Genomic DNA, 17,759 nt, shown 5'->3' on the forward strand with positions numbered 1-17,759 from the left:
TACTGGGGGTGCACGGGCTATCAGAAAATTCGTGCACCCCTGGTATTTTTGGGCAGCGTGCAATAAGGAGGTTCTTAAATTTATAATCTGTTGGCATGATGCAAGGAAAGAAGTGAGCCTTCGCTTCAATGCTTCAATTCAGCATTTGCTGTTTTCGCAGTGTGACCTGCGGGGATTATGTGGCCTCCCAGTCTTCAGAAGACAAGCGATGGTACCGAGCCTATGTGTTCGACAAGACCGCAAATGGGCACACAGTACGATACTTGGACTATGGAAATGACGAACCCAACACAAACGTCATCCCACTTGCACCTGAACACAAGGAGGTCCCTGCCGCAGCGGTACTATTGCTCACCTCAGACCCAACTTCCTTCAGAGTGGGGCAAATGCTGAATTTTTGTGTGGAGTCTGCAGAGAATGGCGAAGTTCGAGGAACGGCTTCCTCAAAAGAAGATGGAAAATCGATGGGCACATTCTCTCTAGCTCCATGGCACTCTGGTCTGGACACTAAGGGACCTGTGGCATCGGCTGCTTCAGAACCCATGGTGACAGCTGCTTCAGAACCTGTGGTGCCAGCTGCTTTAGAACCCACGTCACCAGCTGCTTCGAAACCCATGTCACCAGTTGCTTCAAAACCTGCGACTTCTTTGTCTCCACCCGTATTGGTAAGAAAATATTCTTAACCTCAACCCTTCGCACTAAATGTGATACATTAATTGTCTAATACAGTCAACAGAGGATCTTTTGACAGCGCTTGCCACATATTTTCACAAAGTTTGACATTGTTTCTCACTTTTTCTTGAGAGATAAATTCATTAGTTTTTTCACTGACTTTTGCTTTGTGTAAAAAAACTGTAGACATTACTAGTAGGTGCATGCATGAGTGACACGGTCATTGCATTAGCCTTGTCCTAGTTAGACTGCCTCATCCAGCTGTGGAGAATAGTGCTCAGGAAAGGGTCACACGCATGTGATTGAAGATTCACAGTTTACTCCTGTTCACTATTTAGAAAACTCGCAGTTTATACCTGTTTATTATTTATGCTATTATCTATGTTTCTATTGTTATTGTGGTCAGCCCTTAGTTGAGACTGTGGTATATTCACATATACTATATGAGAAGTTCTGCCATGCGAGAGCATGTTGTGGCTCTAGGTTTGGATATGACTAATGTCTGAGACATCTGGAATTCCAACATTAATTCCACTACTAAGTCGCCTTGAATGTTGAAAGACTTCAAATGCAGTTCTTTCCATTGCCTTCCCTAGCAAGCACAATCAGTGCTTAGCCTTGTCAAGACTGGTGACAGCCTTCCCATGCAAGTGATGGTGTCTGCCCGGAACATGGTGTGGTGCCTTACCATGCTTCCCAGCATTGTAGGCCCTTTGACCCAAGTTGAAGACAGCCTCCAAGGCGAGGGTGACGAAGGAAGTTTGACTAACAAGTAAGTGGACTGTTTGGAGGGGTGAGACAGCTGCGAATAGTGCACATTTTCGATAAGTTTTCGTTTTCTTGAGCCAAGCTGCTCCAAAAGCATAAAAATTGTGAAAATTTCTCCTAATTGCTCCAAAACAGCCTCAAAAGCCAGAATCATCATGCCAACCTCAGCTTCAGTGGGGAAAAAGGCTGAGTTGACTCCTTGATCTTCCGAGCAGCACCAGGTATATCAAGAAAATAAGACTTGCTCAGGCGTGTTTTTTACTTTGCACCTTTCTGGTAATGAAGGCTCCCACGGTGTTGCTATAATCTCCTCTGGACTGTTGTAAATATGCATGATCCAGCAAAAGCGTGCTGCTGTGCATCGAGCGTGCTGCTTCTGCTAGCTAGGCTGTGTGTTCTGGTGCCACTGTCACTTAGTGGAAACCACCGAGTTAGCCACCCTAACCGAGCGCCAAGCGCAGCGGGGTTGACTATCAGGTTCTTTGTTGTCCATAGCACATTCCTCCTGTCTCTGTGGTTTTCACAGCGACGCTGCTGCGTGTGATCATCTATGTGCGCACGTTTTGCCGGGAGCAACTACCTTGTTGCATGAACATGGAGTCATCCCTTCATTGGGACGAGTCTCCTGGATGCTCTAGCGCGTGGGTTCTCAAACTGGGTTCTGTGAGCGACAGAACGCTTACAACCCGCTACCGGTTAACCCCAGTTAGCAATTGATTTGGTTAATTAAATGAGTATTTATTGAATTTTTCATTAAAAAAAGCTATCGCCTGCCAAATTCGCATATCGGCGTCTGCAGGTAGCGAGTGATCCATTTGGTAGCAACAAACACTAAATACTCCTCCATAGTGCACGGTATGAAACTTGCATGATTTGTGAACTTGATGTGCACAAAACACGCGTTCAAACCAGTTGAAACGGGCACCTATGTGCTTTATTCATATCATGACGCGTCGGCCATCACGTGGAAGTTTTTGAAACGGTGATTTGCAAAACTACTCCATTTTGTAATCAAAACGAGCGCTTTAAGAGGCGTCGCTGTGTGTTGGCTCGGGCTATGCGAGCTTTTAGGCTAAGCTGTATGTTCGACCGGTGTTTCGGCGGTCGTTCCAAAGTGTTACTAGCATACGTCTTAGGGGCGAAGCTCCTTATGGCGTCACCCGTCAAACTAGCTAGAGACTCTTCGCTAATTGTTGCTAGAGACTTCAACGCTCCCTACCACACATGGGGTTACCAATACAAAGAAAGGGGAGAGTCTATGGCGAGAAGCGACAGATCTAGAGTCAACACTCATCACAGACCCAGCATTCCTGACTAGATGCGGCACATCGACATGACCTCTCTTTTGTGCGCAACACTACAGAGCCCACATCGGCTAACTTGAACCAAGACTTTGGTAGTGATCATAATATACTAAGGATTGACCTAGGCATTGGACAAAAGAGACCACGCAAATTTCGGGTCACAGACTGGGACAAATTCCATAAAATTGTAAATTAAAGGGGGAATGCAGAAGTGAACCTGGAAGAATGGACTTCACAGCTGAGGGAGGACGTTGGCGCCACTACTAAAGAAGTGCTCACAGATCTCCCTATCGAAACAATAAACAGCCGACTAGCACACCTCATAGAAGCTGAAAAATTCCTTCTTAAGCGATGGAAGGGCCAGAGGCTAAACCGTAGGCTGTGAAAGAAAATTGCTGACCTCAATCGAGCGATAGAAGAGCAATGCAAAACCCTCTCCAAGCAACAGTGGGATAAGGTTTGCAACTCCATAGATGGCGAGATGAGAAAAGGAGGAACCTGGAATCTACTTGAAGGCCTATTAGATGAAACCAAAACGAAATCAAATCAGTGCAACACGTTAGGCAAAATTTTTCACTTGGCGCAGGATTCATCAAAGTCGGAAGTCATTGCGCAACTAGTGAATAGGCACCTATTCGTCGAGAACACACAGCGGGCACACCCTTCTCGATTAGGCTACACAGGCCCAAGCAACCCCATCCTAGATGCTCAATTCACGTTAGCAGTTGTGAGGGCGGCTTTATACGATCTCAATGGAAGATCTGCCCCAGGATCCGACAGGATAACAAACAAGATTCTGTGCAATTCGGAAGACGATTCTATAGAATATTTAACGCAATCAATGAATGAGATGTGGAAGAAAAGTGAAGTTCCTAGCGAATCGAAGGCCGCTAACACCATTTTAATCCCAAAACCAGGCAAGCCTCATGGCCTCAAGCATCTACGACCGATTTCACTCACATCGTGTGTGGGAAAGGTTGCTGAACATGTGATACTAAATAGATTATCTAGGTACCTGGAAGAGCACAGCGTTTACCCTCGCACGATGATAGGCTTCAGACATGGTGTCTCCACGCAAGATGCCATGCTCCTACTCAAGAACAAATTAATCAGCCACAAGACAAGAAACGCATAAGCAATACTGGGACTAGACATGGAAAAGCCTTCGATAATATCCATCATACCTTCATACTCAAAACCATTTCGAATCTAGGTTTGGGTAGTAATTTTTATGAATACTTCGGAAGAATTTCAGCGGAAGGACGGCCACGCTCATGGCTGGGGACCTAAAATCGAATACAGTGAAGCTAGGCAACCGGGGCACACCCCAAGGAGCGGTCATCTCGCCTACCCTTTTCAATATCTCTATGATAGGTCTCGCCAGGAAACTCGAAGACATTGATGGCATAGAGCACACTATTTACACAGATGACGTCACGATATGGTGTACTGGAAGCAGCGATGGAGAAATAGGAGAAAAATTACAAGAAGCTGTAAACGTGACGAAGAGTACCTCATTTTAACGGCACTCTGATGCTCACCTAAGAAATCTGAACTCCTGCTATACCGACCTAAAAGAAGAGGCCTCAAACCCAATGGATGAATTCCAACAGAGGAGAAGGAGATAAAGCTCTGTACCATGAGCAGAAGTGCCATTCCAAGGGTGGATTTTTTCTGGGTTCTGGGCTTTGTGATAGAAGCCAATGGCTCCAATAACCAAACTAGTCAGCATATCGCTAAGAAAGTGCATAACACAATCAGGCTCATCAAAGAGTTACTAACTGCCAACAAGGGCTTGGAGAAGACAACGTTGCAAGACTAGTTCACTCGTTCATATTGTGCCACTTCGCGTACGTAGCAACCATGCATGAGTGGCAGAGATACGAAAGAGACAGACTTAATGCTTTACTGAAGAAGACAATTAAGGTAGCTCTTAGGCTATTTATGTACACCGAAACTGAAAACCTCATGCAGCTTGGGATGCACAACACATTAGAGGAAATCGCCGAGGCACAAGAGAGAGCCCAGTTCATTAGACTTACAACAACGCAAGCAGGAAGGCACATCCTCACATGAATTGGTACACCAATTACAGCGATACAGTCTAGCCCGCCTATAACGAACTTGCACCTGACGCGGCATCCGTTTACTGTATCCCGGAGTTCGTAGTAAATGAAACAGCTTTTAAAAAAGTTGTGAGGGAATATACAAACTTTTCTGCTCCAAAAAGTCCATGATGCACGGGCAGAGACGATAAGGGCGGTCTCGGCTTTATTTCAAACGGCAACGCGCTTGTTTGCCGAGGCCCGTGGCATAAGCTGCATGAGGCACTGGCTCCAAAGTTTTGTCGTTCTCGCAATCCGATTCCTCCAAATCGCTTTTGCCGCGTACTTCATTCACAATGCCGTAATCCGTGCACGGTTCTGCAGTGTCGGCATCATCATCGGCCATAATGAAACCATTGAAACAGATGTTCTACCCGCTCTCTCATGTCGGAGTCGACGGCGCGCTGCCACAAATCGCCGGCGCAGTGGTTCTGTTCGGAAGGATCAGCATCTGCATTGGGCCCGACGTGAGTAAAGTCAGCCTCGCAAAAATAGTTTCGCGTGCATGGAGCCGTCACCGCTGCCCTCCAAATATTCACCTTCTCCACAGCTGAGTACCGGGACGCCCGAAGCGGCAAGTTGGCTGCCAGGTAGTCAACAGCTATGAGCAAGCGCTCCGAAACGTGGCTCGTAACACGCGGATTACGCCCAAGCCAAGCGGTCACACTTTCGACGTTTTGTTGAGCGGCAGGAAAAAGCTTGCAAGTCCTCCCGTCTACCATCCTGATCACACACACACACCAATAGTGAGCAAGATGCGCACACGCGACACACATGCCAGAACGCGTGGAATAGCTCTGGGCCCGTTTCTAGTTGGAAAACAAAACTTCTGAATTCGAGCCAGCGTGGCGGGGGTCGCGGAGTGGTGGAGACGAGCGAAGGGGTTGTGGTCCGGAGAAGAGAGCCGATTTGTGAGAGAAGGGCAAGGAGTTGCGATAGAGGAAAGAGAGGGGAGGATATGGTGGGAGGGCGACCTTGAAAACCAAAACATGCGTGAAGAAGGCAGGTCGGGTAGATTGCTTGAAAGGTCCGCAAAACGCGCCACTTGCGAGTTGAAAAACTTGAAAGAGTGCCTGCGCGCGCAAAGGTCAAAGCACAGACGCCTGAATCGGCGTCCGCGGCGGTGTTCAAAGAATCGGCAGCCGTGGTAAAAAAATCGTTTGTTGTGCCGGCGGACTTGCATGGCCTCACCGACTTCGATATTTCGCGATTCGTTTCGCGCAAATTAACAGCCGTTTTCGTGCTTCCGCACGCAAGCGGAGGGCATGCTGAGCCGAATGCGAAGTGAGCGAGAACAGGTCCTAAACACGAAACGAATCGCGAACTATCAGAATCGGTGGGTAGTGTACGCGCGTGCACTAGACGCAGATGACCGGATAGAGTCGGTGGCCAACGATGTTGGCAAATGGTCTGGTCACTCCAGGCTGGCAACGCCAACGACAGTAACATGAAAAACAGGGGAGAAGGCGGACCAGTTTTTGAAAGATCGGTGACAGTGTGAAAACACGGGCTTGTATGGTGATGCAAGGTGCTCAGAGTAGTGGGGGGACGAAGGAAGGAGGGGTGTTTAACAAAAAGCGGTCGGGGAGAGCGGCAACTAGAGGGGCGCGGAGGCAGGGTCGGCGTTTAACGAGAATGTATGGGCACCTCGCCGATGCCTGATCGCTAGTTGAAAGTGGTTTCTCGGGAAGTCGGCAGAGTACCGACCCCATTTGCTGTAACCGATGGGCGGCGTTTTCAGACGTTCGTTGTAAGTGCGATTTTGTGCCATTAAACCAATGTATATTTTCACGGTCATGCGGATATTGTTTGTTTTAAGCAAAAGTTCATTTTAAGTGGGGCTGTTATATGTGGGCTTGACAGTAATGATAACCACAAAGATATATCCAACGAACTGAAGGACAATATCACAGTTATGAATGTTCACCCCATTGATAATGTGAGCAGAAGGCAAGCCAGAGCCAAAGCTCTGCTAGAAAACGCTAAAAGTGAGGCCGAGCAATGCTCATTTGTTGACGTGGCTTTCGCGTCCAATAAACGAGCTTTCACAACAGTACTTGTCAATGGCAACGGTCCACTAGTCAACTCGGTTTCCATCTACACCACAGCCAGAAATCGCCGAGCAAGTAGCCATTGCATTGGCACTTTTGGACCCAAATAGTTTGAAGATCCACAGCGACTCTAGGGCAGCCGTGCAAGAATTTGCCAAAGGAGTTATCTCTAGACAGGCTCTGGCAATGCTCAAGAGAAAAGTAATCAAGCCACACACAATTACCTATTTTGTTTCCTGCTCACATGGGGGAAATCAATGGTGCTCTCGCGAACTTCAACGAATCTGCCCAGAATGCTGCACGAGGGCTTGTCAACCATGCAGTCACAATGCAAGACGATGCTGAGGTTTCAGCATGCAAGGATCGCCTCCTTTCGTACAACAAGCTAACGAAACATTCTTATCTAGGACGCAGAGTCTTCCCCCTCCACACAGTAAACTAAACAGAGCTCAGGCCATTACACTCAGGCGATTACAAGCAAGAACCTATCCGAACCCACTATTAATTCACAAGCTTTGTCCGAAGTTGTGTGTTCGGACAACATGCAATAAATGCCACGACAACATTGTGACAAGGAAAATACTGAAGAAAAATGGGATGCAGCTTTGCGCAGTATTACATTAGAGGAGCAATTATGGGCAGTCAAACGGCCTGTGAAGCGGCTGAAAGGCTATGTCTTTTGGTCCCAACGTGGGAGCGGCCCGCTTTGGGCTAGAACACTAGCACAACCTTTTGGACCTTAATAAAGTTCTTTCATCCACCGGTGGCACATACCCATTTGTAACCACTGATGGCACATACCCGAGAAAGCGGGTATGTGCCACAGGGGATAGACTTTTAGGTGCGAAGCTCCTTATGCCATGGGTCATGTGTGCTAGATATATGTAGTAGGTAGCCGCCTCTCATTTAGTTCTTGGAATGTTGAAGCTCCTTAAGCTGTGGGACATGTGTCCTCGATATATGTAGTGTATTTCATTCTTGGAATGTGCGCTAGATGGTGGTATTTGTATATAATCAATATGTGATGAAAACGTGCGAGATGCTACTTGAAGTACTCACTAGACGTACGAACATGAACACAGACAGATGAATAGACGCACGGACGGACAGATTGACTCTCGGTTGGACGGACAGATGGATGCACAAATGGACGAACGGACTTTTCGCCCCGTTCATCATCATTCAGTCTGTGGATATGTTATTTTTTTTCTTTTTCTTGCAACAAATCTGGCCTTTGTGCTATAAAAAAGGCCACAGTACAACAAACCGCAAGGCTTTTAAGAAGAGTGGCAACTAAAATCAAGGAATGAAGGAACAAGACCTTTGTAAATTAATTCATGCCTTAGTAATCAGTAGGGTCACCTACTTGTTCCCCTACTACCATCTAAGAAAGGGAGATATAGAAAAACTCTCTGATAAGAGAGACATAAAAAAGTGCTCTGGGATTTCCTAGGTACGCAAGCACCGAAAAACTATTGCGTTTGAGAATCCACAACACAGTGAAGGAATTAATTGAAAGGCAACTACTGGCCCAAGAAGAAAGACTTTCACGCACCAAGGTAGGCTTGCAGATACTCGGCCGTTTCAGGCGACGCACTGTTTTCACACTTGCCGACAGGATTATCTTACCAGGGGTAACACGTAAACCCCTGCCCAAGAACATTCTGGCAGGAATACATGACAAAAAGAGAAAGGTAAGGGCAGAAAAACTCGTGCAAATCTTTCAGGATTGCGGAAGCGTACTTTATGCCGACGCTGCCCGACAGGCAAGAGACTGTTGCACTGTATGCAAGGTGACTGGCTATGGGCAACCTATTACTGCAGCCACTGTAAAAACAGCCTCTGCCTTAAAGGCAGAAGAAGCCACCATCGCATTGGCCATCTCTGTTAAGGCAACTAATTACATCTTGTCTGATTTTAAAAGGGCTCTCACGAACTTTATAATGGGCTGCGTTGGTCCGATCGCGGCCAACATCCAGAAAAATAACCAACGAAGCGATGAACTAGTACTTGTATGGGTGCCCGCTCACGCGGGGAGTCCACGGAAGGAGGCAGCTCACCGTGTAGCTCGAGGTTTCATCAACCGGGAGGTGGAATCTTCAGCCCTAGACTTCCCGCAGAAAGGGATCACCAAATAGAACGAAATTACCGGTAATTACAGAGAGAACCGCAAAACAGACGCGACCCCACATACTGACCTCACAAGGGAACAGGCTACGATTTCGAGTCAAATTCAAACACATTCTTTTCCGAGCCCTCATTGGCTGTCTAAAATTTACACAGAGGACATTCGACCACACTGCCAACATTGCGTCTGCCTTAGAGCTACCCAAAATGACATTTTTGGGGAATGTGGGGGAAACCCTCCTCCAAAGACATTACTGCCAGCTTCCTCCCTCGGGGAGTGGGAGTCACTCCTATAGTCGAATGATTATCGTGTTCAGGCAGAAGCAGTTACCTGGACAGAAACGGTCGTTGAGCTCCTGGTTTGCATGCAAGAGGCATGCGAACCGCGCAGCTGAGCAGATAGTGAAGCATATGTACAAAAAGTGAAAGCAGTACTATTGTATACTAAGTCATGTCACTGTTCTTAACCGAAAGCCCACTGTTGCTTAACTACAATTCTTGTGCGACCGCAATTTTTTTGTATTTTTTACGTGTGTGATGCGTTTTTTCTTTTCAAACGTTTCTGGTGAACCCAGTTCTCAAAACCTTTTTTTTTTTTTAATATTATTTCACATGTTTGTTACAAGGGCTAGATGGGTCGCATGGAATGCAAAAAGGTAGTGCAGTTCATAACCGGCGATAATCTGTTCAAAAACTTTTTTCAAAGTCTGTTTCAGTGTAATATGTATTACAAACCAATTAAAATACTGTATTTACATGCATAATTTGCACCCTCGCATAAATTGCACCCCTAATTTGCAGCTTTTGCCAGCTTTTGCCAACTTTGCCAGCTTTTCGGGAAAAAAAAATATTTACTCGCTTATTTGGTGGTCCCTGACCCGCCCGAGCCAGCTCGCCGGCACGCACACCTCTGGACATTTCGATGCTTTGGCCGGGTGCGCGTGTCGTTGAACAAACGAGCGCATTCAAACAGGCTGCGCTTGCGAAGTCCCTTCTCCTAGGACTTCCCCCCTAACTAGGGTTCCTAGAGTGCCACACCCGAACTGCTCAAGCGTTTGCCTTCCCTTATCTCCCAATCTCTACCACCGCGATAAATGGTGAGCATGCGTGCTGTTACGGCACGGGACGACTTTCTGCATCGGAGGCGTGCGAGGGCCTGTCGCATCAACTGTTCTCCTCGTTCTCTGCGTTTGCGCTGCAACGCACGCTTGGTCGATTTCGGAAGTTTAGGTTTCGCCATCCGGCCGGCGCGTTTTGGCGGTTCTCTTGCAATGTGCTACAGCAATTATATGTACGGCGAAACTGAAGCTCGTTGTCGTAAATTTGGCCAGAGAAAATGGGAAGCATGCCGCTCCTAAAGCACTTCAAGGGGACTTACTTCAACGTGATGACTGGCGCGATCGGTACGCGAGAAAGAAGAGGGCGCGTTTGCTAATGCAAGTTTCCTGCCATTGAAGGACGCCTTTTCAGTTTATGTGCAGATGCTTAGTTCTTCCCGTATTGCCATGTTGTAGGACCTAGGTTCTCCCAGCATTGTCAAAAAAGCTTCAAGAAAATGGGGCATTCAAACGCGCTCAACGGAACCGAGGACGATGCGCTTCGGGAGGGCGGTGTCAGCGGCAGCGACGATGATTCCCGATCGGATTTCGCTATCAGTGATTCCTGCTTGACCGAGTCTGACTGGCTGAAATACGCGCTAATTCTTTCAAAATTAAGTACACTTCGTCTGTGTTCCAGTTTATTTCTGTTTTTTTAATGCATATACTACGCGCGTTAAAACCGTGAGTCTTAATATTTTGTATGTGCTCTTGAAATCCCTGTGTAATTTGTGCACCCCCTTCTCCGAACCGCAAAATAGCGAAAAAATGTGCTCAAATTATGCGAGTAAATATGGTATGCACTTGTGCCCCCACGTTGCTAAATATGTGTTTTTTTCAAGCACCTAGGACAACATATCAGATGCCTCTAACTGCTCCAAAGCAAGGCTTGTCTGCTCCAAAATTGAAATTTGGCTGCTCCCAAAAGTGTTCCGAATTCAGTCTCGGCCGTCTCACCCCTGTGATTGTACTTAGGATTTTATTTATTCACTGTCAATTTTGGGCAAATTAACTCTCTTTTTTGGGCAGTTAACCCCCCCCCCCCCCCCCCCCTTTTTTTTTTTTGCATATCAGCTGTGCTTGGCTAGGCTGTGGCTTTTCCTGTAAGCCCAGGCCAGGTGCACGCAGTGTTCTAGGCAGCTGTCAGCAAGTCTGTTTATTAGTGAGCTTGGCACATGAGAGATTCTTAGGGAAACTCGCACCCTGGCTAGTTGTTTAGCAAAAACACTGTAGTACAAAATAATAAATACACTATAGTTGCACCTTTCAGTGCTCTTAGTTGAGCTGGTTTCTAATAAAATTTCAATCGTGTAGGTTTAACGTGTTACAAAGAGAAATTGGCACATTTGTCATGATGACCTGAACGATACTTAAAAAAAGAAATTGAAACAAGGCCTGTACGAATGCCATTCTTTGTGTTTCAAAGGAAGTGGAAACATTAAATAGTAGCAGGATTTGACTTCCGGGAGAGCACAAGTGATAACCTGTAAAATATGTTGTGTTTTGAAATTTACTAACTTAGAGCATATTAGCCGGTGTAACAGCTTTTAAACTTAAAAAATGATCAATGTGAGGTTTATGTGTTCATTCAATCTTAAAGTGAGGCTGCACAGCAATGCGGATTCCCGCTGGTTTGATGTTTTCATGGCTTAGCATTCCTTAACTGCAGTGAAACCGTCTTTTTAGTTACATTTATATTAACTTATTGGCTTCCGCACTCTCCGCGGCCGTTCCTGCCTGGTACACTGCCGGAAAATTTTTCGTCTGCCGGCAGCATGGTTCGGTGCACCTGAACCGCAGTAAAATCTGCAACAAATGTCATACAAGCTTTGTTTTATTTGCTTAATTCAACAATGCTTGACTGCATCAGTATGATTTTTGTGTGTGAAAAAGTTTAGAGCACACGGGCACGTGAAGAGCAACTCCACATTTTTCTCACTCCCATTGGCTCTCAAACTTTTTCCCCTGTGCCTTACAAACAAAGCAAAGGCTTGATGGATTCCGCTCGACTTGGTTTGCCAGGATGTGGTGAGGGAAGTGAGCCCGTTTGACGGCTTGTAGGAACATTGTTGAGGCCGCAACATGCGCGTTTCGGCAATAAATGATCCCCCAAATCTCTTTTCCAAGAAGCGTGCTGAACATTCCTAGAGCATTTGGATTTGCACCTACTTGAAGCTCTGTGGATCTCCTAATACTTTGTTGACCGCTGAAAGAGTGCTTGGCAATTTTTTGTGCACTGTCATTTCTTTGGAAATGTCTGCGAAGCACTCATGGAGGCGTCCGCTGCACACACATTCTCTTCGTCATCACTGCCATTTTCATTAGTTTTGCAGTCCCTGTAGTCTAATAAAACATCGTCATCATCACAAGCGTCACTTTCTGGGTCACCGTTGGAGATAAGATTCAGAATATCTTCATCCGTAAAACAACATTTCTTCTATGGCGCCTAGTTTCGAAAAAGCCGGGATAGTGCACCCTTCAAAATTTACAAACACCTGAAAAACGTGGACATCTATGTCCATGTAGTGGATAATATACCGAGCAAAATGCAAACACAAAATACTGTGCTGCCATTTATGAAACAATGTCGAAAATAGATATTTTTCTAGGCGGCCGGCGATTCGCTGATTACAGCCCTTTTAGTTTCGCCAACCCGGTCGGCATTCGCCGACTGCGGAAGCCTGTGGTTAATGTAAACTTGAATAGGTGCTTTCATGGCTTGGCACTCTTCCACTGCAGTGAAACTACCTCCACAGAGGGCTACATGCAAAGTAATATGCTCTTATTCGTTCATTTCAAATAGTTTCAAATATTCAACAATCTAAATTCTAATCGAAGTGAATTCAAATACAGTAGTATTCGTTCGACTATACGAAGCATTCAAATTTTCGCACAAGCCTACTCCTAGTGTCTGGTTCTACTGTGTTCGATTGAGGTAGAGCAGTGGTCTTTGAAATCCTCGAAAACACTTGAAACTGAAAATTTGCTTTTCGGGGCCTTGAAAGTCCTGTAATTTTGTTTTGCGTTGAAAACCCTGGAATATTGGAAATTTTTACAAAGTCTGATTGTAAGACTCGCAATTCATGGCAGTTGAGCGTGCTGCTGGGCTAACTTTATTGCTGATCGTGTTCCGGGACACCGCGATTTTAAAGTCGGGCACTGTCAGACCTCCTGAACTGAACAGGCGATATCGAGGCATGCATGCTGGCTTTGGCTTTGGTTGGCCAGAACCCATTAGGTGATAGTCACAATGAAACTACGGCATCTTGAGCTCTCCAGGAAAAAGAAAAGTTGCTCGAATGCGCTTATTGCAGTAGAATGTATTAGCATTTGAAAGGTTTTCTTTTGGTTTACTTTTAGTGGTATCCTTCAGCAAACTGCTTAAAAAAAAAAAGCACACTTTTTCTAGCCTCGGCCACTAGGGTAGCACACTTCAACAGCCTGTGAAAGACTGTGAAGGTCAAGTCTGATGAATTTGATAGCATTGGGATGCAAATCGAAAAAAGTCTACAGGACCTTCCCTGAGCTTCAAAACCACAGATTCTTCTGAAACTTTGTTATAATTGAACTTAAAATTTACCCTAAGATGCAATCTTGCTTCTTAAATTTTTTGAAAAGTATTTGAAAAGTCCTTGAATTTTTTTCTTGGAAACCTCTACAAACAAACTCTAGTTCATTAGCTTTTTTGTGTGTGTGCTGATGTTTCTTTCATTTGGTCACTTTAGCTGCAGTGATTCGTGTGATATTTGCACAGTTTTAAATGCTCTATTCCCTTTTCAGGGTGGATTGCGGAGATTTTGTTGCTTCCCGATCACCGGAAGACAAGCGATGGTATCGGGCCTGCGTGACTAAAAAGACTGCTAGTGGGCACACAGTGCGATACATAGATTACGGAAATGAAGAGTCCAACACAGATATTTTTCCTCTTCAACCAACACACTTGACAGTGCCTGCTGCTACTGTTCGTGTGCTGACATCCGACCCCATGTCATTCAGAGTTGGACAGCTGCTCAGCTTCGTGGTTGAGTCTGTGGATGGTGGCGAAGTTCGAGGAACTGTCACGTCAGAGGATGACGGCAAAGAGATGGGCACATGTGCTCTGGCTCCTTGGAACAGTGGTCTTGATGCCGGAGAACCTGTGGCGTCGCCTTCACCAGCGAAAGCTGCAGCTGCCCCGGCCGCTCCTGTAAGGCTATTCATTGAAATGATACACACCTTGGTAACATTTATAGTGCACTACACTCGGGGACAACTTTCTGTGGCAATGAAGGGAAAGCTACGAAACCAAAGTGGACATGTGCCACCGCTGAAGAACTTAGTCCCGCATATGTGTCTGTGTTTTCCACACGAAGGTCACAAAAAACGGCGTTACTTTATTTTCTTCAGGATGCTGTTTATAAGGAGACACTGAACGAACCAAAGAGATATAATTATTTGTTTTGCTTTATGAAGTGTAATTTAGTGTTTTGTGCATCTGAAAACGTCGCTTGTTTTAGGTGCACCTCACTGTCAAAATGGTGTTATTGCCTTTAGGTGAGCATACGTTGCTCCCCAGCTATTTCGACGAATCGCCGAAGGCGCTTGTGTCCAATTTCATTCACAAGTGGCTGTGTAAGCAGAGGTATACTCGGCGGCAGCTTTTCCTGACGCACTGTGGAAGCTACAGAGCCAAACCACCTGCATGCATGCACGCCAGGAATTAGTACCCATTTTATTTTCGAATTCTAAGAGTTATCTGGCCCGAATAAATAAAGCTTTCTTCATTATAAATATAGAACAAGTATGGGAAGGTCTTCATGAAAAAAATTTTATCATGCGCCTTAATTTTTTTTTTTTTATTTCTTGAACGGCACCACGTTTTCTGCACGCTTCCTGCACGCTTTTTGCTTGCTGTCGCAGTAAACATGGGGTTTCCGGTGCCGGCGGAACCTTGTGCGGCCGTAAACTCGCCATTTCATTTTCCAAGGAGGCTATACTCTAAGTATGACAAGAAGTGGGTTTTGAAGCAAAGCAAGCAAATTATTTGCAATGTCTACGGTGGAGTAAGGTGCCGTCAGCTTGAGCTGTTGACCAATTCTCTGGGCCAGACTGTCGCTGAGCTCACCCGAGTGAGTCTGCGAATGGTGACACGAATCGAGGCTGAAGCTTTGAGGGCTCCACTTTCCTCTCCAAAGCATAAAAAGCTAGATTTCTCGGTCTCGGGCGAAGCTGGGAAGCGTATGACTGGCGAGATGAGGCTGCTGCGCTACGACACGTTGGTGTTGGCTGCATTGCGGCACAAAGTGCACAGCTATTTCATGCGCAATAAACTGCCCATGGCCGAGAAGCTACGCAACGGCATGATCAACGACCCGGAAATGGACATGTCGGCGATCAGCACTCACACGATGCAACGAATGCTGAACGACTTGGGGTTCGTCTTCCGAAAGAGAAAAAGAAATTCCGTGTTGCTCGAAAGAGACAACATCGTTATTTAGCGTCTAAAGTACCTCTGAACAATCCGAGAAATGCTTGGCGACGTTCGTCATCTTGCATAGTTTGCATAGCTATTATATTGTCATGGGGTCGTGACGTTTACGAAGGCAGCAGTTGGCTGGTAAACGGAAAGCCATATTATAGCAATTCCAACTAGCACCGGCGAATACAGCATCGGCCATGAAAAAGCTTATCGCTGGGATGCGCAGTTCTCTTTGCCTCATGCATTGAACTTTCCAGCCTTATCACCTGTGGTCGCGCAAGCTCTGAAATCAGCTTGATTGTTTGCTTCTTGCACACAATCTTAACAGAACAATCTACTACAATCGTGAGGCTTTTTGAACAGTGAGGCGCAGTCTGCGTTGATCATTGCTGACAGTCTTTGTGGACGTAAACCAAATACAGCAAAACTGAAACAAGAAACTTGCTGAAACAAGACACCTGTTGAAATCTGAAACTTGTTACCTGTTGAGAACTTCAAAAACCACCTATTTTTATTATTTATTTGCAGTAAAACACCCTTCTCCATCTGAATTTCGGGTACCCCCCCTGGCTATGAGCCTGCCAGTGTGAACGTAAACATTTGCGTAGCGCGTGCTTGTATATCCTGGGCTGAGGTATACACCAGACTTTTTGTTGACCGTACCCGAAACCTAAAAAAGACGGAATTACGCTGGGAAAACCTTCTGAACAGCGTAAAACTTTCTGTGGAGCGGCATATTTACGGTACAGTAAATGTATGCACGCTCAAAGTTTAGCTCTGACTTTCCCATTATGCATGCATATGTTTTCCTAAACACGCTAGCCTTGCGAGCAAGAGAAAACTGAAACTGGAACTGAAATCCACTGCTTGTGCAGTGGACTACTTGTGCAGTAACACAAATGTGCGGAGGCCCCGCCTCCGTAGCCTTTGCTCCAATGTCAAGAGAAGTTGTCGCCGAGTATAGCAGGTTTCATGCCGTGGTGTTATTTGAACACAGCCGTAATTCGAAAAGTGAGTCTAGCCTGCCCCATACCTTTCCCTTTTTTGCCTCAGAAAGTTGTCCCGAAATATAGCTACACTTTGTTCATTTTGCTTAAAAGTCGCACAATTATAGAGCAAATTTTAATACAGTAGAATCCTGGTGATACTAATCTCAAGTAGGAGAGAAAATATTTGTATCACCCGAACTTTCATATCGCGAATAAACAAGCAAAATCTGTTTTCAGACCACAGTATACATACGCACAGAATACGTACAGAAAAACGAGGTGTAAGCAAGAGAGTGAGAAGGGCGGCATCGAGAACCATGAGTGTCGCTACCTTGAAAACTTTTAACGACAATAGTCTTTCTTGGCGACCTTTGACAAAAATTTTGGTTTGTCCGTCTGTTTATGCGACCTGAACAGTACTCTAAAAGACACCAGACGATACCCAAAACGGCTGACACCATCTGCAGCATCAACTAATATTGCTCAAAATTCAGCGTTGATACTTGTGCGATTACCAATGAAAAAGCGATAATGCGTTCCCGTTGTTAAAAATATTTGGGGGTATGCACGTGCAGGTAAATACAGCTGAAGACTTAATGAACGCATTTTAAGGAATATTTCACACTAGACAGTTCTTTAAAGCTGTTCGAGCCAGTTGCTCTAGAACGGGACATGAAGGATCGGTAGTGTGATGCTTCGGCACACGTCACTGGTAGAACTCTCAATTTTTGTAGAGTTCCATGCACCTGCCTCGCAATGGCGCTGCCATGCACATTGCGATACAAGTCCATTTTCGTCCTTTTTGACATCACAATTGAAAAAAGAGAAAAAAAAAATTGTCACAGCGCTGCTAAGCAAGTGTTTGTTCTGGTCCGGCCGTGGTTTTCCCTTACGTGTGCACAAGTTGGTTGTGATCACTCATCAAATCGTCACGCCATGTGGTCACTTACAAGATCAGCTTGAAGCACGTTAAATGTGCCACATCATATGCAAAAGCAAAAGAACACATTCGGCGAACTGGGCGAACTGCGATGTAGGAAGGGAGATGCCATGGCTAATGGTGTGAAATACAGAACGCTCACGACGTTGCCAGTCCAGACACACATCATGCTTGCTCTTGTGTTGTACCGCTAATATTCAAATAAGCAGCAGTTCAATGTACATTCCATTTTCTTGTAATTTGTTATA

At 45.7% G+C, this 17,759-nt stretch overlaps 1 protein-coding gene across 4 annotated transcripts in view; it reads left to right on the forward strand.

The window, feature by feature from the left end:
* The window catches only part of LOC119167232 (tudor domain-containing 6-like), a 94,437-nt gene that overhangs the window by 43,778 nt on the left and 32,900 nt on the right, over positions 1-17,759 (forward strand). For all 4 annotated transcript variants that reach the window (XM_075890316.1, XM_075890319.1, XM_075890322.1 and 1 more), the window contains 3 exons: positions 161-665; positions 1,269-1,444; positions 13,905-14,310. In XM_075890316.1, the coding sequence (XP_075746431.1) occupies positions 161-665; positions 1,269-1,444; positions 13,905-14,310 (1,087 nt within the window). The remainder of the gene's footprint in view (positions 1-160; positions 666-1,268; positions 1,445-13,904; positions 14,311-17,759) is intronic.

Source organism: Rhipicephalus microplus, chromosome 1, assembly GCF_043290135.1.
Source record: "Rhipicephalus microplus isolate Deutch F79 chromosome 1, USDA_Rmic, whole genome shotgun sequence".
Taxonomy (NCBI): Eukaryota; Metazoa; Arthropoda; class Arachnida; order Ixodida; family Ixodidae; genus Rhipicephalus; species Rhipicephalus microplus.